The sequence below is a fragment of the Cherax quadricarinatus genome, chromosome 17, assembly GCF_038502225.1.
Source record: "Cherax quadricarinatus isolate ZL_2023a chromosome 17, ASM3850222v1, whole genome shotgun sequence".
NCBI lineage: Eukaryota > Metazoa > Arthropoda > Malacostraca > Decapoda > Parastacidae > Cherax > Cherax quadricarinatus.
The window spans coordinates 38360454-38383162 of NC_091308.1; the positions used below are offsets into that span (position 1 = coordinate 38360454).

The 22709-nt window shown below is 43.9% G+C and overlaps 1 protein-coding gene across 1 annotated transcript in view; it reads left to right on the forward strand.

Moving 5' to 3' along the window:
- The first annotated feature begins 2090 nt into the window (after positions 1 to 2090).
- The window catches only part of LOC128686474 (paired mesoderm homeobox protein 2B-like), a 539888-nt gene continuing 519269 nt past the window's right edge, over positions 2091 to 22709 (forward strand). The window contains exon 1 of the mRNA XM_070086010.1: positions 2091 to 2513. Within this exon, the coding sequence (XP_069942111.1) occupies positions 2210 to 2513 (304 nt within the window). The 5' untranslated portion in view covers positions 2091 to 2209. The remainder of the gene's footprint in view (positions 2514 to 22709) is intronic.

A 22709-nucleotide genomic window follows, 5' to 3' on the forward strand; every position in this document is an offset into this window, starting at 1 on the left:
CCCGTCCAGGTCCACTTGTTCTTGTATCCCTGTGCAGGTCCACTTGTTCTAGTATCCCTTTCCAGGTCCACTAGTTCTTGTATCCCTTCCAGGTCCACTTGTTTTTGTATCCCCGTCCAGGCCCACTTGTTCTTGTATCCCTGTCCAGGTCCACTTGTTCTAATATCCCCGTCCAGGCCCACTTGTTCTTGAATCCCTGTCCAGGTCCACTTGTTCTTGTATCCCTGTCCAGGTCCACTTGTTCTTGTATCCCCGTCCAGGTCCACTTGTTCTTGTATCCCTTTCCAGGTCGACTTGTTCTAGTATCCCCGTCCAGGTCGACTTGTTTTTGTATCCCCGTCCAGGTCCACTTGTTCTTGTATCCCTGTCCAGGTCCACTTGTTCTTGTATCCCTTTCCAGGTCGACTTGTTCTAGTATCCCCGTCCAGGTCGACTTGTTTTTGTATCCCCGTCCAGGTCCACTTGTTCTTGTATCCCTTTCCAGGTCCACTTGTTCTTGTATCCCCGTCCAGGTCCACTTGTTCTTGTATCCCTGTGCAGGTCCACTTTTTCTAGTATCCCTTTCCAGGTCCACTAGTTCTTGTATCCCGTCCAGGTCCACTTGTTCTTGTATCCCCGCCCAGGCCCACTTGTTCTTGTATCCATGTCCAGGTCCACTTGTTCTTGTATCCCCGTCCAGGTCTACTTGTTCTTGTATCCACGTCCAGGTCCACTTGTTCTTGTATCCCTGTCCAGGTCCACTTGTTCTAGTATCCCCGTCCAGGTCCACTTGTTCTTGTATTCCTGTCCAGGTCCACTTGTTCTAGTATCCCTTTCCAGGTCCACTTATTCTTGTATCCCCTTCCAGGTCCATTTGTTCTTGTATCCCCGTCCAGGTCCACTTGTTCTTGTATCCCTGTCGAGGTCCACTTGTTGTAGCATCCCCGTCCAGGTCCATTTGTTCTTGTATCCCTGTCCAGGTCCACTTGTTGTAGTATCCCCGTCCAGGTCCACTTGTTCTTGTATGCCTGTCCAGGTCCACTTGTTGTAGCATCCCCGTCCAGGTCCACTTGTTCTTGTATGCCTGTCCAGGTCCACTTGTTGTAGTATCCCCGTCCAGGTCCACTTGTTCTTGTATGCCTGTTCAGGTCCACTTGTTGTAGCATCCCCGTCCAGGTCCACTTGTGGTCCAGCGCTGCAGGCGGGTCAGGCGGGTCAGGCAAGAAAGAAAACACCAGTGTTAATATCACTTGTAACATATATATATATATATGTATTGACTGAGAGTATCGTGAGGAAATGGTATGTATATGGGTGATAAGAGTGTAGCAGAGTGTGAGTGTTGTTAGTGTATGGTGTAGGGAGGGTGTTACTGGCGTGGTGGGAGGAGGAGTTCGCTGTCAGGACCTCCCCCTTCTGCTGCTCACACACACACACACACACACTCTGCTCTGTCACAATACTTCCCCCTCTTTCCTTCCCCTCACTGCATGCTTCCTCTCATGTTCTTTCCCCTCCTCGGTGTGATTATCTTCACATACTCGAAGCTCAGAAGATGCTGAAAGGTGTAACCAGTTCAAAAGGTCTGCGAGACATGTCTGTCTGTTAACGTAAAAAAGAGAGAGAAAGAGAGAGAAAGAGAGAGAGATATTGGGGGAGTGATTTTCGATGCGTGTTGCAACCCCCTTTTCAAAGTCCTGTCCAGACCACATTGTCTCCAAACCTGAGCCCGCCTCTCTGGCCTCAAGCTCCGCCTTCACCTTACTTTTGTCCAACAGAAGCACCGCTTTTGGCCGATATTTCCGCCCAGTATTGATCACATGACCGGAGGCGGCCAATATGCGGCAGCGCTGTTGCTCCCGCCCCGCCCACAACAATGGCCAGGCCTTCTGGGTTGCCGATCGCGCGAGTACAAGTGCGTGTGATTATTGAATTAAGCTTATCATTTGATTTCTCCGCGTGGTGGTGAGCACACGGCACTAAGAGACCAGCACTAATATCATCAGTAATAATTTGATATCATCTGTAATAATTTGATAGGCTCGCTGATGCAATTAGGCCAGTGACTTGAGGAGTTGCATTAATAACACAATTAGGACAGACGACTACAATCTCACCTGAGGATTGTCCGCGTGGTTGCTTGTTGTGGGTGATTGTGGAGGCAGCGTTGTTCTGCTGAAGGTGCAGTAGCTCCCCAGCAGGAGGTCCCCGGCAGGAGGTCCCCGGCAGGATGGACTACGCCTATCTGAACCAGGCGGCTGCAGCGGGCTTCGAGGCGTCCTCCTGCAGTCTTGGAGGCACGCTCGGCGGTTCTATGGACGCCAGCCACGCCCCTTACACTTACGGCGACCTCACCTCCTGTTCCCAGATGCCCTCGGCCTACCGCTACACGGGCGCGGGCGTGCGGGGGTACAACACTAGCGTGGGCGTAGGCGTGGGTGTAGGCGTGGGGTCGCAGCAGTGTGGCATGATGGGACGCCCACAAGATCACCGCTCCATGTTTCCAGCCTCCGTCACCCCCGTCAACCTCCAGAGTAAGTACTACCTCCTTGTACTTTCAGTATAAACATGCCTCCTATTTCCATAAAATACAAACATGCCACGGAAGTACTTCCTCCATGTACTTCCAACAAAGAAATGCCTGCAAAATGCTACCAGAGTACATTCATTCTCACCTTAAATCTGACGGAAGCAAGTCACAACACCTTGGCTGAAGCAATTCGCAATGAACCCGCAAACTGGTAATCAGACGACATTTCAGTCGGTCATGAATGACCCACGAGTTAACAGTGACCCGGGACGGGGGCGAAACATCGAATAGTCCGTTCTCATCAGTGTTGGTTACTTCTGAATGACCTCACATACACACAAACACTCACGTACCTCCACCTCGTTCATCTCACTGAGTTAAATAAATCTCACTTCGACTAAACTCCAGGAACAATTAGCAATATTTACAGTTATAAATATAACAAAAAGTTATTATTTTTGACATCTGTTGTTTTAAATTTAAAAAATAAAATATCACAGAATATTCCTCCATTTGATTATATATATTTATATATTTAACGTTAAAATTTATCACGATTGCCTCCGTTTTTGACAACATTGTTAACTCTGTGATGAAAAAGTGTGTTACAATACAAAAAAATATTTGTTTATCTGAACAGATTAGCGAAAAATCGTTATACTTATGACATAACGATATTTTATCTTTCCTTGTCGTGTAACTGCCCGTTTACTGAATATAATTAAATATATATATATATATATATATATATATATATATATATATATATATATATATATATATATATATATATATATATATATATATATATATATATATATATATATATACATATATAATGTGAACATACACAGTACGTATACATTTATCTGCTAGACGGCCGCTGACATTTCCCCTGATGTTACCTGCCCACTACAGGTGTCACTGCCTGTGACATTTCCTCCGACACTATCGGTTTCACCTCCGCCGACACAACCGGGTTCACGTCCGCTGACACTATCGGCGTCACTTCCGCCGATACTACCGGTGATACTTCCGCTGACACTACCGTGACTAATATCGGTATCGCTGTTAGCATCACTTCCGCAGTTGCCGCCGTGACTACCAGTGCCACTGCCTGTGCCACTACTGCCAGCACTATCGGTTTAACTACATGCGCCATTATTGCCGCCATTGTCGTCTCCACTGCCGGCACCGCCAGTACTAGTGCCATTACCATCGCCACTAACCAGTGGCACTACCATCGCCACTAACCAGTGGCACTACCATCGCCACTACAAGTACCACTACTATCGGCACTACAAGTGCCACTAAAATCGCCACTACAAGTTCCGCTACTATAGGCACTACAAGTTCCACTACTACCATCACTACAAGTGTCGCTACCATCGCTAATACAAGTGCCACTACCATCGCCACTGTAAGTGCCACTAAAATCGCCAATGCAAGTGCCACTACCATCGCTACTAACCAGTGTCACTACCATCGTCTCTATAAGTGCCACTTCCATCGCCACTACAAATGCCATACCATCACCACTACAAGTGCCGCTGCCATCGCCACTACAAGTGCCACTAAAATCGCCACTGTAAGTGCCACTACCATCGCCACTACAAGTGCCACTATCATCGCCACTACAAGTACCGCTGCCATCGCTACTACAAGTGCCACTATCATCGCTACTAACCAGTGTCACTACCACCACTATTACAAGTGCCACTAAAATCGCCGCTACCATCGCCACTACAAGTGCCACTAAAATCGCCACTACAAATGGCACTACTACCGCTACTACAAGTGCCACTACCATCACCACTAACCAGTGCAACTACCATCGCCACTAACCACTGCCACTACTATCGCCACTACAAGTGCCACTACCAAAGCTACTACAAGTGCCACTACCATTTTTACTAACCAGTGCCACTACCGTCGCTACTAACCAGTGTCACTACCATCACTATTACAAGCGCCACGAAAATCGCCGCTACCATCGCCACTACAAGTGCCAATAAAATCGCCACTACAAATGGCACTACCATAGCTACTACAAGTCCCCCTGAAATCGCCACTACAAGTGCCACTACCATCGCCTCTAACCAGTGCCACTACCATCGCCACTAACCAGTGCCACTACCATCGCCTCTAACCAGTGCCACTACCATCGCCACTAACCAGTGCCACTACCATCGCCTCTAACCAGTGCCACTACCATCGCCACTAACCAGTGCCACTATCATCGCCAATAACCAGCACCACAACCATCGCCACTAAACAGTGCCACTACCATCGCTACTACAAGTGCCACTATCATCGCTGCTACAAGTGCTACTACCATCGCCTCTAAACAGTGCCACTACCATCACTAATACAAGTGCCACTACCATCGCCTCTAAACAGTGCCAGTACCATCGCCTTTAACCAGTGCCACTACCATCACCACTAGCCAGTGCCACTATCATCTCCTCTAACCAGTGCCACTACCATCGCCACTAACCAGTGCCACTACCATCGCCTCTAACCAGTGCCACTACCATCGCCACTAACCAGTGCCACTACCATCGCCACTAAACATTGCCACTATCATCGTTACTACAAGTGCCACTATCATCGCTGCTACAAGTGCCACTACCATCGCCACTAAACATTGCCACTACCATCACTACTACAAGTGCCACTACCATCGCTACTAACAAGTGCAATTACCATCGCCGTTAAGCAGTGACACTACCATCGCCACTAACCAGTGCCTTTACCATTGCTTCTACAAGTACCACTACCATCGCCTCTACAAGTGCCACTACTATCACAACTGCAAGTGCGACTACCATTAACAATACTACCGTAGCTGCGCTGCTACAGACATTTCTAGTATTGTCGCCGCTACTGTAATTACTACCACTACTACCACCACCGTTATCACCACTACTACCGTCGCAACCTCTAACACCACTACTACCACCACCGTTATCACCACTACTACTGCCGCAACCTCCAACACCACTACTACCACCACCGTTATCACCACTACTACTGCCGCAACCTCCAACACCACTACTACCACCACCGTTATCACCTCTACTACTGCCGCAACCTCCAAAACCACTACTACCACCACCGTTATCACCACTACTACTGCCGCAACCTCCAACACCACTACTACCACCACCGTTATCACCACTACTACTGCCGCAACCTCCAACATCACTACTACCACCACCGTTATCACCACTACTACTGCCGCAACCTCCAACACCACTACTACCACCACCGTTATCACCACTACTACTGCCGCAACCTCCAACACCACTACTACCACCACCGTTATCACCACTACTACTGCCGCAACCTCCAACACTGCTACTACCATCACCACCACAGCTATCACCACTACTACTGCCGCCACCTCCAACACCACTACTACCACCACAGCTATCACCACTACTACTGCCGCAACCTCCAACAATACAACTACTACCACCACCACTATCACCACTACTACTGCCGCAACCTCCAACACCACTACTACCACCACCGCTATCACCACTACTACTGCAGCAACCTCCAACACCACTACTACCACCACCGCTATCACCACTATTACTGCCGCAACCTCCAACACCACTACTACCACCACCGCTATCACCACTACTACTGCCGCAACCTCCAACACCACTACTACCACCACCGCTATCATCAGTACTACTGCCGCAAGCTCCAACACCACTACTACCACCACCGCTATCACCACTACTACTGCCGCAACCTCCAACACTACTACTACTACCACCACCATTGTCACCACTATTACTGCCGCAACCTCCAACACCACTACTACCACCACCGCTATCACCAGTACTACTGCCGCAACCTCCAACACTACTACTACTACCATCACCACTGTCACCACTACTACTGCCACAGCTACTATCACCCGTACTATTACCACTATCTCTTTTTTTACCGTTGTTTCTGTTGCTCTAACACCGCCATTTTCACTTTATCTCCGCCACTACTGTTATAACTACCTCCACCACTACTGTTGTACTTGCCTCAGCCACTACTGTTGTACCTACCTCCACCACCACTGTTGAACCTACCTCCACCACTACTGTTGTAACTACCTCCGAAACTACTGCTGTACCTACCTCCAGCACTACTGTTGTAACTACCTCCATCACTACTGTTGTACCTACCTCCACCACAACCGTTGTAACTACTTCCGCCACTACTGTTGAATCTACCTCCACCACTACTGTTGTAACTACCTCCACCAATACTGTTGTACCTACCTCCACCACTGCTGTTGTAACTACCTCCGCCACTACTGTTGTAACTACCTCCGCCAATACTGTTGTACCTACTTCCACCACTGCAGTTGTAACTACCTTCACCACTACTGTTGTAACTACCTCCAGCACTACTGTTGTATCTACCTTCGCCACTACTGTTGTAACTACCTCCACCAATACTGTTGTACCTACCTCCACCACTGCTGTTGTAACTACCTCCACCACTACTGTTGTAACCACCTCTACTATTACTGTTGTAGATACCTCCGTCACTACTGTTGTAACTACCTCCGCCACTACTGTTGTAACTACCTCCGCCACTACTGTTGTAACTACCTCCAGCACTATTGTTGTATCTACCTTCGCCACTACTGTTGTAACTACCTCCACCAATACTGTTGTACCTACCTCCACCACTGCTGTTGTAACTACCTCCACCACTACTGTTGTAACCACCTCTACTATTACTGTTGTAGATACCTCCGTCACTACTGTTGTAACTACCTCCGCCACTACTGTTGTAACTACCTCCGCCACTACTGTTGTAACTACCTCCACCACTACTGTTGTAACCACCTCCACTATTACTGTTGTAGATACCTCCACCACTACTGTTGTACCTACCTCCACCACTGCTGTTGTAACTACCTCCGCCACTACTGTTGTAACTACCACCACCACTACTGTTGAACCTACCTCCACAACTACGGTTGTAACCACCTCCACCATTACTGTTGTAACTATCTCCACCATTACTGTTGTAACTACCTCCACCACTACTGTTATAACTACCTCTACCACTACTGTTGTACCTACCCCTACTACTAGTGCTGTAACTACCTCTACCACTACTGTTGTAACTACTTCCACCACTACTATTTTAACTGCCTCCACCACCACTGTTGTAACTACCTCCACCACTACTGTCGCAACTACTTCCACCAGTATTGTTATTACTACCTCCACCACTACTGTTATAACTACCTCCACTACTACCGTTATAACTACCTCCACCATTACTGTTATAACTACCTTCACCACTACTGTTGTAGCTACCTCCACCAGTACTGTTATACCTACCTCCATCACTACTGTTGTAACTACCTCCACCACTACTGTTATAACTACCTCCATCACTACTGTTATAACTACCTCCACCACTACTATTGTAACTACCTCCACCACTACTGTTATAACTACCTCCACAATTACTGTTGCAACTACCTCCACTACTACATTTATAACTACATCCGCCACTGCTGTTGTAACTTCCTCCACCACTACTGTTGTAACAACCTCCACCAGTACGTTTATAATGACCTCCACCACTACTATTATAACTTCCTCCACCACTACTGTTGTAACTACCTCCACCAGTAATGTTATTACTACCTCCAACTCTACTGTTGTAACTACCTCCACCACTACTGTTATAACTACCTCCACCACTACTGTTATAACTACCTCCACCACTACTGCTATAACTACCTTCACCACTACTGTTATAACTACCTCCACCACTTCTGTTGTAACTACTTCCACCAGTACTGTTATACCTACCTCCACCACTATTGTTGTAACTACCTCTACCACTACTGTTATAACTACCTCCACCACTACTGCTGTAAATACCTCCACCACTACTGTTGTAACTACTTCCGCCACTACTGTTGTAACTACCTCCGCCACTATCGTTGTAACTACCTTCAGCACTACTGTTTTAATTACCTCCGCCACTACTGTTGTACCTACCTTCACCTCTACTGTTGTAATTATCTCCACCACTACTGTTGTAAGTACCTCCACCACTACTGTTGTACTTACCTACTCAACTACTATTGTAACTACCTCCACCACTACATTTATAACTACATCCGCCTCTACTCTTGTGACTACCTTCACCAGTACTTTTATAACGACCTCCACCACTACTGTTATAACTTTCTCCACCACTACTGTTTTAACTACCTCCACCAGTACTGTTACTACCTCCACCATTGCTGTTATAACTACCTCCACCACTACTGTTATAACAATCTCCACCATTACTTTTGTAAGTACCTCCACCACTACTGTTATATCTACCTCCACCACCACTGTTGTAGCTACCTCCACCAGTACTGTTATAACTACCTCCATCACTACTGTTGTAACTACCTCCACCACTACTGTTATAACTACCTCCACCACTACTGTTATAACTACCTAAATCCCTACTGTTGTAACTACCTCCACCACTACTATTGTAACTACCTCCACCACTACATTTATAACTACATCCGCCACTACTGTTGTAACTACCTCCACCAGTAATTTTATGAGGACATCCACCACTACTGTTATAACTTCCTCCACCACTTCTGTTGTAACTACGTCCACCAGTACTGTTATTGCTACCTTCACCACTACTGTTATAATTATCTCCACCACTGCCGTTATAACTACCTCCACCACTGTTGTTGTAACTACCTCCTCCAATACTATTATATCTATCTCCACCACTACTGTTGTAACTACCTCCACCAGTACTGTTGTATCTACCCCCACCACTGCTGTTGTCACTACCTCCACCACTGCTGTTGTAACTACCTCCACCACTACTGTTATAACTACCTCCACCACTACTGTTATAACTACCTCCACCACTACTGTTGTACCTACCTACACCACTACTATTGTAACTACCCCCACCACTACATTTATATCTACATCCGCCACTACGTTATAACTTCCTCCACCACTACTTTTGTAACTACCTCCACCAGTACTATTATTACTACCTCCACCACTACTGTTATAACTGACTCCACCACTACTATTATAACTACCTCTACCACTACTGTTGTAACTACCTCCACCAATACTGTTATAACTACCCCACCACTACTGTTGTAACTACCTCCACCAGTACTGTTATACCTACCTCCACCACTACTGTTGTAACTACCTTCACCACTACTGTTATAACTACCTCTGCAACTACTGTTGTAACTACCTCCACCACTACTGTTGTAACTACCTCCACCAGTACTGTTATTACTGCCTCCGCCACTACTGTTTTAACTACCTCCACCAGTACTGTTATACCTACCTCCACCATTACTGTTATAACTACCTCCACCAGTACTGTTATTACTACCTCTGCCACTACTGTTATAGCTACCTCCATCACTACTGTTATAACTACCTCCACCACTACTGTTGTAACTACCTCCACTACTACTGTTATGACTACCTGTACCACTAGTGTTATAACTACCTCCACCACTACTGTTGTAAGTACCTCCACCACTACTGTTATAACTAACTGTGCCACTACTGTTATTAGTACCTCCACCACTACTGTTGTAAAAACCTCCTCCACTAGTGTTGGAAGTACCTTCATTACCACCACGACCGTGACTGACGCTGCCAGTACCGCCGCTACTACACGCTAAGTCTTGGTTACAAGTACTTCTGGCAGTTTGGGAGACACACAGATGATGATCGAACCAAATGCAAATTATGTGGCCAGAACCATGGTCACTATCTTGATCACTATGGGCTTATTTGTCCACTTATTATGGAATATAGAAATAGACAATGTAATAGTCTACGTGACATGTCAAGATATCTTATTACTGAAAATAAGATGTTAGTTATATTAAGCAAATTTCCTAAAATTGCTTGTAAGAGATAAGTGAACTGTAGATATATATCCAAATGTGGTATAAACCTTGGTAATAAATACCGACAAGTTGGTTTAGAAAGACACGTAAGCAAACACTATAACATATTTATTAGAAAACGTTTCGGTCCTGGGACCTTGATCACTTCTAACATACAGAGGTAGAAAGACATTATATATATAGGCGGAGAGTGAGATGTGACGCACGTGACCTGAGGAATGTCATAAGAACATAAGAATGGAGGAACACTGTTGAAGGTCTACTGGCCCATGCGAGGCAGGTCCTTATCAAAACAACCTCTACCTATGATGAGGACGGGTAGACGATGAAATCATGTGACTCCTGTGTTGTTGGGTTGGTGCTACTGAAGTATCATGTATGCCAATGTTTTTGAAATTTTGTAGTTTCCAGTGTTGCGTTCTATAGTGTCGGTGACGGCGATTAGTGAGGCTTCTAGGCACCGTCGGCGTCTGAGGTCTGGTTCGGTGAGAGCGAGTTGTGCCTCGTTCCAGTTCATCAAATGCCCCGTGGAGTCTCTGTGGAGGACACATGCGTACCTTACATCGTCTCTGTTAGAGGCATTTCGATGCTCATTCAGGCGGACTGCAAGATCTCTGCCTGTCTCGCCTACATATTTCTTGGGACAGAACCCACAGGGGATAGTGTAGACGCCTGCTGTAGAAGTTAGAGGTGTGGGGCTGCGTTTCGTAGTGAGGTCTTTGATAGATGATGTGTTTATGGTGGAAACGTTGATGTTACTCATAGCAAGTGCCCGGCGAGTATTCGTGGCAACATCGCCACATGGGAGCACTATGAACTGTTTAGGGGGCTGTTCCATGGGCGGTTTGTTGAGGATAGCTTGTGACTTGAGTCTGCAATCTCGGATGAAGAAAGATGGGAACTGAAGACGTGTAAAGGCTTGTGTTATGTAAGTGCATTCTTCTTCTAGAAAACAAGGGCTGGAGATGCGAAGGGCTCTCAAGAAGAAGCCAATGGGGACTCCTCTCTTAGTGCGGGTGTCTTGGTGTGAATAAAAGTGTATAAGATCGTCCTTATGGTAGGTTTTCTATACACTTTGAAGAGAAGTTTGTCACTGTCGTGCTGGTTTCGGTTAACCTGGTAAAAGTTTTACCAGGTCAACCGAAACCAGCACGCCTGTATGGCCTTCCTAAGACACACAAACCTGGCATCCCACTACGGCCTATCACTTCGGGCATAGAGAGTGCACCACACAGACTAGCCGGCCACCTTGCCAAATACCTTTCAGCGCTTCTGGGCACTATCAGTCAAGCCCACCTCAAACACTCAGGTGACCTTCTCTCCCGAATTTCCAACCTGAATGTCAAAAACAAAAGCATGGCTTCCTTCGATGTCACAGCCCTCTTTACCAACGTTCCTACTGACGCTGCAATCAACATTCTGAGACAGAGGCTCACTGAAAACCACGACCTCCCTTTACCTCTTCTAGATTTCATCAACCTAGTGGAACTTTGTGTTAATTTCAACTTCTTCAAGTATCAGGACAACTGTTACAAACAATGCTTTGGGATGGCAATGAGCAGCCCGCTCAGTGCTGTGCTTGCCAACCTCTTCATGGAAAACCTGGAGACAGATAAATTCAGCACCCTCATTCCCAACACCGTTACCTGGCTAAGATACGTTGATGATATATTGGTTTTCTATCCGAGACGTCTCAATATCCAGGCCCTTCTCAACAAGATCAATGCGGTTGAACCATCTACAAAAGGTTTACACTTGAACTCGAAAATGATGGCAAACTTCCTTTCCTTGACGTTCTACTGTGCAGATCTCCCGACAGTGACAAACTTCTCTTCAAAGTGTATAGAAAACCTACCAACAAGGACGATCTTATACACTTTTATTCACACCAAGACACCCGCACTAAGAGAGGAGTCCTCATTGGCTTCTTCTTGAGAGCTCTTCGCATCTCCAGCCCTTGTTTTCTAGAAGAAGAATGCACTTACATAACACAAGCCTTTACACGTCTTCAGTTCCCACCTTTCTTCATCCGAGATTGCAGACTCAAGTCACAAGCTATCCTCAACAAACCGCCCATGGAACAGCCCCCTAAACAGTTCATAGTGCTCGCATGTGGCGATGTTGCCACGAATACTCGCCGGGCACTTGCTATGAGTAACCTCAACGTTTCCACCATAAACACATCATCTATCAAAGACCTCACTACGAAACGCAGCCCCAAACCTCTAACTTCTACAGCAGGCGTCTACACTATCCCCTGTGGGTTCTGTCCCAAGAAATATGTAGGCGAGACAGGCAGAGATCTTGCAGTCCGCCTGAATGAGCATCGAAATGCCTCTAACAGAGACGATGTAAGGTACGCATGTGTCCTCCACAGAGACTCCACGGGGCATTTGATGAACTGGAACGAGGCACAACTCGCTCTCACCGAACCAGACCTCAGACGCCGACGGTGCCTAGAAGCCTCACTAATCGCCGTCACCGACACTATAGAACGCAACACTGGAAACTACAAAATTTCAAAAACATTGGCATACATGATACTTCAGCAGCACCAACCCAACAACACAGGAGTCACATGATTTCATCGTCTACCCGTCCTCATCATAGGTAGAGGTTGTTTTGATAAGGACCTGCCTCGCATGGGCCAGTAGACCTTCAACAGTGTTCCTCCATTCTTATGTTCTTATGACATTCCTCAGGTCACGTGCGTCACATCTCACTCTCCGCCTATATATATAATGTCTTTCTACCTCTGTATGTTAGAAGTGATCAAGGTCCCAGGACCGAAACGTTTTCTAATAAATAATAAATATGTAATAGTGTTTGCTTACGTGTCTTTCTAAACCATATCCAAATGTACACTTTTTAAACCATTTGGGGCCTAGTTCCTAGGTCTTTTGTGTATCCATATGCTCTTGCACTGCTGTCTATTGGACGGATGTGAGGTGCACAATAGACTAGCCACTTCGGTGGCAAAATTTAAAAATTCTAAAATCTTCCGCCAAAACTGCCGCTATTATCATTACAAACATTTTATATATATATATATATATATATATATATATATATATATATATATATATATATATATATATATATATATATATATATATATATGTGTGTGTATATATATATATATATATATATATATATATATATATATATATATATATATATATATATATATATATATATATATATATGTTAAATAATTTCTTTGTCATTACCTGTTCGGTAACTGTTTGAGTATAGTTATGCTCCATATGTAGCGCTATGCTCCTTATGTAGCACTATGCTCCTTATGTAGCGCTATGCTCTTTATGTAGCGCTATGCTCCTTATGTAGCGCTATGTTCGTTATGTGGTGCTATGCTCCATATGTAGCGCTATGCTCCTTATGTAGCACTATGCTCCTTATGTAGCGCTATGCTCGTTATGTGGTGCTATGCTCCATATGTAGCGCTATGCTCCTTATGTAGCACTATGCTCCTTATGTAGCGCTATGCTTCTTATGTAGCGCTATGCTCCTTATGTAGCGCTATGCTCCTTATGTGGTGCTATGCTCCATATGTAGCGCTATGCTCCTTATGTAGCACTATGCTCCTTATGTAGCGCTATGCTCGTTATGTTGTGCTATTCTCCATATGTAGCGCTATGCTCCTTATGTAGCACTATGCTCCTTATGTAGCGCTATGCTCCTTATGTAGCGCTATGCTCCTTATGTAGCGCTATGCTCGTTATGTGGTGCTATGCTCCATATGTAGCGCTATGCTCCTTATGTAGCACTATGCTCCTTATGTAGCGCTATGCTCCTTATGTAGCTCTATGCTCCTTATGTAGCGCTATGCTTCTTATGTAGTACTATGCTTCTTATGTAGCGCTATGCTCCATATGTAGCGCTATGCTCCTTATGTAGCTCTATGCTCCTCATGTAGCGCTACGCTCCTTATGTAGCGCTATGCTTCTTATATAGCGCTATGCTCCTTATGTAGTGCTATGTTCCTTATGTAGCGCTATGCTCCTTATGTAGCGCTATGCTCCTTATGTAGCTCTATGCTCCTCATGTAGCGCTACGCTCCTTATGTAGCGCTATGCTTCTTATATAGCGCTATGCTCCTTATGTAGTGCTATGTTCCTTATGTAGCGCTATGCTCCTTATGTAGCGCTATGCTCCTTATGTAGCGCTATGCTTCTTATGTAGCGCTATGCTCCTTATGTAGCGCTATGCTCCTTATGTAGCGCTATGCTTCTTATGTAGCGCTATGCTCCTTATGTAGCGCTATGCTCCTTATGTAGCGCTATGCTTCTTATATAGCGCTATGCTCCTTATGTAGTGCTATGTTTCTTATGTAGCGCTATGCTCCTTATGTAGCGCTATGCTCCTTATGTAGCGCTATGCTCCTTATGTAGCGCTATGCTCCTTATGTAGCGCTATGCTTCTTGTGTAGTACTATGCTCCTTATGTAGCGCTACGCTCCTTATGTAGCGCTATGCTTCTTATATAGCGCTATGTTCCTTATGTAGTGCTATGTTCCTTATGTAGCACTATGCTCCTTATGCAGCGCTATGCTCCTTACGTAGCGCTATGCTTCTTATGTAGCGCTATGCTCCTTATGTAGCGCTATGCTCCTTATGTAGCGCTGTGCTCCTTATGTAATGCTATGCTCCTTATGCAGAGTTATGCTCCTTATGTAGCGCTATGCTCCTTATGTTGCGCTATGCTCCTTATGTAGCGCTATGATCCTTATGTAACGCTATGCTCCTTATGTAGCGCTATGCTCCTTATGTAGCGCTATGCTCCTTATGTAGTACTATGCTCCTTATGCAGCGCTATGCTCCTTACGTAGCTCTATGCTCCTTATGTAGCGCTATGCTCTTTATGTAGCACTATGATTCTTATGTAGCACTATGCTCCTTATGTAGCGCTATGCTCCTTATGTAGCGCTATGCTCCTTATGTAGCACTATGCTCCTTATGTAGTGCTATGCTCCTTATGTAGCGCTATGCTCCTTATATAGCGCTATGCTCCTTATGTAGCACTATGCTCCTTATGTAGTGCTATGCTCCTTATGTAGCGCTATGCTCCTAATATAGCGCCATGATTCTTATGTAGCACTATGCTCCTTATGTAGTGCTATGCTTCTTATGTAGCGCTATGCTCCTTATGTAGCGCTATGCTCCTTATATAGCGCTATGATTCTTATGTAGCACTATGCTCCTTATATAGTGCTATGCTTCTTATGTAGTGTTATGCACCTTATGTAGCGCTATACTCCATATGTACAGCTGTGCTCCTTATAAACATCTATGCTTCTTATGTAGAGTTATGGTCTTTATGTAGAGTTATGCTCCTTATAAAGAGTTATGCTGTTTATGTAGAGTTATGCTCCTTATGAAGAGTTATGCTCCTTATGTAGATTTATGCTCTTTATGAAGAGTTATGCTCTTTGTTCAGAGTTATACTCCTTATGTAGAGTTATGCTCTCTATGAAAAGTTATGCGCTTTATGTAGAGTTATGCTCCTTATGAAGAGTTATGCTCCTTATGTAGAGTTATGCTCCTTATGTGGAGTTATGCTTTTTATGTAGAGTTATGCTCCTTATTTAGAGTTATGCTCCTTATGTAGAGCTGTGCTCTTTATGTAGAGCTATGCTCCCTATGAAAAGTTACGCTTTTTATGTAGAGTTATGCTCCTTATGTAGAGTTATGCTCTTTATGTAGAGTTATGCTCCTTATGAAGAGTTATGCTCCTGATGAAGAGTTATGCTTTTTATGTAGAGTTATGCTCCTTATGTAGAGTTATGCTCTATATGTAGAGTTGTGCTCTTTATGTAGAGTTATGCTCCTTATGTAGAGTTATGCTCTTTATGTAAAATTATGCTCCTTATGTAGAGTTATGCTCTTTATGTAGAGTTATGCTCTTTATGTAGAGTTATGCTCTTTATGTGGAGTTATGCTCTTTATGTAGAGTTATGCTCTTTATGTAGAGTTATGCTCTTTATGTAGAGTCATGCTCTTTATGGAGAGTTATGCGCTTTATGTAGAGTCATGCTCTTTATGTAGAGTTATGCTCTTTATGTAGTCATGCTCTTTATGTAGAGTTAAGCTCTTTATGTAGTCATGCTCTTTATGTAGAGTTATGCTCTTTATGTAGTCATGCTCTTTATGTAGAGTTATGCTCTTTATGTAGTCATGCTCTTTATGTAGAGTTATGCTCTATATGTAGTCATGCTCTTTATGTAGAGTTATGGTCTTTATGTAGTCATGCTCTTTATGTAGAGTTATGTTCTTTATGTAGTCATGCTCTTTATGTAGAGTTATGCTCTTTATGTAGTCATGCTCTTTATGTAGAGTTATGCTCTTTATGTAGAATTATGCTCTTTATGTAGAATTATGCTCTTTATGTAGAGTTATGCTCTTTATGTAGAGTTATGCTCTATGTAGAGTTATGCTCTTCATGTAGAGTTACGCTCTTTATGTAAAGTTATGCTATTTATGTAGAATTATGCTCTTTATGTAGAGTTATGCTCCTTATGAAGAGTTATGCTCTTTATGTAGAGTATGCTCTTTATGTAAATTTATGCTCTTTATGTAGAGTTATGCTCTTTATGTAGAGTTATGCTCTTTATGTAGAGTTATGCTCTTTATGTAGAGTTATGCTCTTTATGTAAAGTTATGCTCTTTATGTAGAATTATGCTCTTTATGTAGAGTTATGCTCTTTGTGTAGAGTTATGCTCTTTATGTAGAGTTATGCTCTTTATGTAGAGTTATGCTCTTTATGTAGAGTTATGCTCTTTATGTAGAGTTATGCTCTTTATGTAGAGTTATGCTCTTTATGTAGAGTTATGCTCTTTATGTAGAGTTATGCTCTTTATGTAGAGTTATGCTCTTTATGTAGAGTTATGCTCTTTATGTAAAGTTATGCTCTTTATGTAGAGTTATGGTCTTTATGTAGAGTTATGGTCTTTATGTAGAGTTATGCTCTTTATGTAGAGTTATGCTCTTTATGTAGAGTTATGGTCTTTATGTAGAGTTATGCTCTTTATGTAGAGTTATGCTCTTTATGTAGAGTAATGCTCTTTATGTAGAGTTATGGTCTTTATGTAGAGTTATGCTCTTTATGTAGAGTTATGCTCTTTATGTAGAGTTATGCTCTTTATGTAGAGTTATGCTCTTTATGTAGAGTTATGCTCTTTATGTAGAGTTATGCTCTTTATGTAGAGTTATGCTCTTTATGTAGAGTTATGCTCTTTATGTAGAGTTATGCTCTTTGTGTAGAGTTATGCTCTTTATGTAGAGTTATGCTCTTTGTGTAGAGTTATGCTCTTTATGTAGAGTTATGCTCTTTATGTAGAGTTATGCTCTTTATGTAGAGTTATGCTCTTTATGTAGTTATGGTCTTTATGTAGAGTTATGCTCTTTATGTAGAGTTATGCTCTTTATGTAGAGTTATGCTCTTTATGTAGAGTTATGCTCTTTATGTAGCGTTCAGCGGTTTAAATAATTTCTAGTATTTGTATTTTCTTTCTCATCTTGTGTCTCATTCCACTGACTTACCAGTCTTGTGTCTCATTCCACTGACTTACCAGTCTTGTGTCTCATTCCACTGACTTACCAGTCTTGTGTCTCATTCCAGTGACTTACCAGTCTTGTGTCTCATTCCACTGACTTACCAGTCTTGTGTCTCATTCCAGTGACTTACCAGTCTTGTGTCTCATTCCAGTGACTTACCAGTCTTGTGTCTCATTCCACTGACTTACCAGTCTTGTGTCTCATTCCACTGACTTACCAGTCTTGTGTCTCATTCCACTGACTTACCAGTCTTGTGTCTCATTCCACTGACTTACCAGTCTTGTGTCTCATTCCACTGACTTACCAGTCTTGTGTCTCATTCCACTGACTTACCAGTCTTGTGTCTCATTCCACTGACTTACCAGTCTTGTGTCTCATTCCACTGACTTACCAGTCTTGTGTCTCATTCCACTGACTTACCAGTCTTGTGTCTCATTCCACTGACTTACCAGTCTTGTGTCTCATTCCACTGACTTACCAGTCTTGTGTCTCATTCCAGTGACTTACCAGTCTTGTGTCTCATTCCACTGACTTACCAGTCTTGTGTCTCATTCCAGTGACTTACCAGTCTTGTGTCTCATTCCAGTGACTTACCAGTCTTGTGTCTCATTCCACTGACTTACCAGTCTTGTGTCTCATTCCACTGACTTACCAGTCTTGTGTCTCATTCCACTGACTTACCAGTCTTGTGTCTCATTCCACTGACTTACCAGTCTTGTGTCTCATTCCACTGACTTACCAGTCTTGTGTCTCATTCCACTGACTTACCAGTCTTGTGTCTCATTCCACTGACTTACCAGTCTTTCCAGTATATTTCTTCGCATCTTATATGGCAGTATTTATGCCAGCCTCTTCTCTCTTGTAGGTGCTGAGACATCTTCCCCATCTAAGATATCATCTTTATCTAAGACATTTTCTTTGTCTAAGACATCTTCTTTATCTAAGACATCTTTATCTAAGACATCTTTATCTAAGACATCTTTATCTAAGACATCTTTATCTAAGACATCTTTATCTAAGACATCTTTATCTAAGACATCTTTATCTAAGACATCTTCCTTATCTAAGACATCTTCTTTCTCTATGACATGTTCTTTATCTAAGACATCTTTATCTATGACATGTTTGTCTCAGAATCTTCTTTGTCTGAGACATCTTCTTTCTCTAGGACATAATCTGTGTCTGTACATCATCTTTATATTTTCACTCTTATTATGAAAATCCTTCACGTGCTCATCATGTTTCCTCAGATTAAATAATAATAATTGATCCAAAATGCTTCAGTAGAAGACTCAACTAACTTCATGGTGGAGATATTAAAGGCTCATAAAATAAGGAGATGCGCACTTCTTGAGCCCCTCTTTTGAAATTAACAGAGATGTAAAGAAGGGAGATAAATAAGACGGAAATTAAAGAAATCCAGGTTGCCAACGAATCTAAGACAATTTTTTTAAAAGCCGTTTCCCACCGAGGCAGTGTGACCCGACAAAGAAGAAGCGCTCTCATCGTCACCCATTCCATCGCTGTCTTGCTAGAGGCTTGCAGAGATACTATAGTTAAAAAAACTGCAACATATCTCCACCCCGTCCTTCAGAGTGCAGGCACTGCACTTTGCACCTCCAGGACTCAAGTCCGGCTAACCGGTAATCCAAGACATCCCTCAAAATATTTCTCCCATGTAGACAGGACCAACACTAGGAAAGTACGGCTCCCCTTATATCCAAGTCTGAACAGCTTAAGGATAAGGATATTGAAATAGATACAATTTTAAACAATTATTCCCTGTCCATCTTCACACGAGGAGAATGAAATTAAAATGGCAGAGGTCAATAATTCTGCAGGAGCTGATGGTAACGGATTAATACGTAACAGTAACCAGGGACGTGGTTCTCTAACACTTGTGCCCTCCAGCACCTATGACAGGAAACTTCTGACAACGTTTCGGTCGGTAGTGGACTGTTGATATGTCACAAGTGAAAAGGAATCCCATGACTCAGTAGCACCCTCATTGCACATAATGAGGGGCTGTGGTTCGATTCCCGGCATGGGTGGAAATGTTGGGTATGTTGCCTTACACCTGATGTCCCTGTTCATCTAGCAGTAAGTAGGAACCTGGGTGTTAGCCTACTGTTGTGGGTGTCATGCCAGGGGATGGCAGTACACCCCAGATAATACTGGGTTTTAAAATGAACTGAGGTAGGATAACAGATCTTAGTCTGTAGCTTCAACTATGTAAAAAATAAAAAGATGTTATAATATTTGTATACGACACTGACAAGTTGATAAATAAGACATGTGCAGCACAGAGATATGTTTATGTAGGGGCAGTAGGAGCATAACGTAGGCGAAACGTTACGGAAAGATAGCAGAGAGTTGCACATGTGTGGTATTAATCACCAAGGAAAGGCGAAGAGCACCCGAAGACAGATCAGGGAGGGTAAAGAAGGAAGAGGGAAGAAGGAAGACGGAAGAGGGAAGAAGGAAGACGGAAGAGGGAAGAAGGAATGTGTTTTTTTTTTGTGTGTATAGCTGCAGCCACGGTATTGTGGCTCATCTTTATGTAGAACGATTATATCAAAATATGTCCCCGGAACCAGGCGAACTGTTTTCAAGGTTCCTTAAAGACAGTAAGGAGGAAATGATCCCATCTTCAGCTTGGTCTCTTCAATACATCATTCTTAACAGGTAAATGGAAGTTGACTAATGTGATTCATATCTACAAAATGTGAGGTGCGTCCTTACCTTCGAATTATTGCATTAATTAGCCGAATCTCAATAGCAGGCAAATTATTAAAACCAACAATTTCAGATACAATTAGAAGTCATCTCGATGAGCATAATTTGGTTAATGAGTCTTAACATGGACTCACAAGGGGTTGTTCCTGCCTCAGAAATACACTGACTTTCCCCAGTAAGATGTTTGAGGAGGCTGAACATGACAAAGAATAAGATATTGTAACACTAGAGGAATTATATTATAAATAATAGACAAAAAAAAAAAAAAAACTTAGCTGATGGTGTGTCATCCACAAAATTTCGCCTTGATTTTAGGCTGTGTATTTTTATTGTACTCGTAACAATACCGATAAGTTGGTGAGTAATTTACTTGTACAACAGTTGAGTGTCTACTGTGGATAAGTGTTGCATGCGCAGCCGACGCCATGTGTCCAACACGGGCGATTATGACACTGGAGAAAGCCGATGTATGGAACCTTTATTAATTAGGTAGTGAAACTGAAAGATGATACTTTATAATTTTGTTAAAATTTATACAAGTTATTGTCATGGTGACAAACATTGGAGACACACTCGTCACTCACCACAACATGGAGACACACTCGTCACTCACCACAACATGGAGACACACTCGTCACTCACCACAACATGGAGACACACTCGTCACTCACCACAACATGGAGACACACTCGTCACTCACCACAACATGGAGACACACTCGTCACTCACCACAACATGGAGACACACTCGTCACTCACCACAACATGGAGACACACTCGTCACTCACCACAACATGGAGACACACTCGTCACTCACCACAACATGGAGACACACTCGTCACTCACCACAACATGGAGACACACTCGTCACTCACCACAACATGGAGACACACTCGTCGCTCACCACAACATGGAGACACACTCGTCACTCACCACAACATGGAGACACACTCGTCACTCACCACAACATGGAGACACACTCGTCGCTCACCACAACATGGAGACACACTCGTCACTCACCACAACATGGAGACACACTCGTCACTCACCACAACATGGAGACACACTCGTCGCTCACCACAACATGGAGACACACTCGTCACTCACCACAACATGGAGACACACTCGTCACTCACCACAACATGGAGACACACTCGTCACTCACCACAACATGGAGACACACTCGTCACTCACCACAACATGGAGACACACTCGTCACTCACCACAACATGGAGACACACTCGTCACTCACCACAACATGGAGACACACTCGTCGCTCACCACAACATGGAGACACACTCGTCGCTCACCACAACATGGAGACACACTCGTCACTCACCACAACATGGAGACACACTCGTCACTCACCACAACATGGAGACACACTCGTCGCTCACCACAACATGGAGACACACTCGTCACTCACCACAACATGGAGACACACTCGTCACTCACCACAACATGGAGACACACTCGTCGCTCACCACAACATGGAGACACACTCGTCACTCACCACAACATGGAGACACACTCGTCGCTCACCACAACATGGAGACACACTCGTCACTCACCACAACATGGAGACACACTCGTCACTCACCACAACATGGAGACACACTCGTCACTCACCACAACATGGAGACACACTCGTCACTCACCACAACATGGAGACACACTCGTCGCTCACCACAACATGGAGACACACTCGTCACTCACCACAACATGTAGACACACTCGTCGCTCACCACAACATGGAGACACACTCGTCGCTCACCACAACATGGAGACACACTCGTCGCTCACCACAACATGGAGACACACTCGTCGCTCACCACAACATGGAGACACACTCGTCACTCACCACAACATGGAGACACACTCGTCACTCACCACAACATGGAGACACACTCGTCGCTCACCACAACATGGA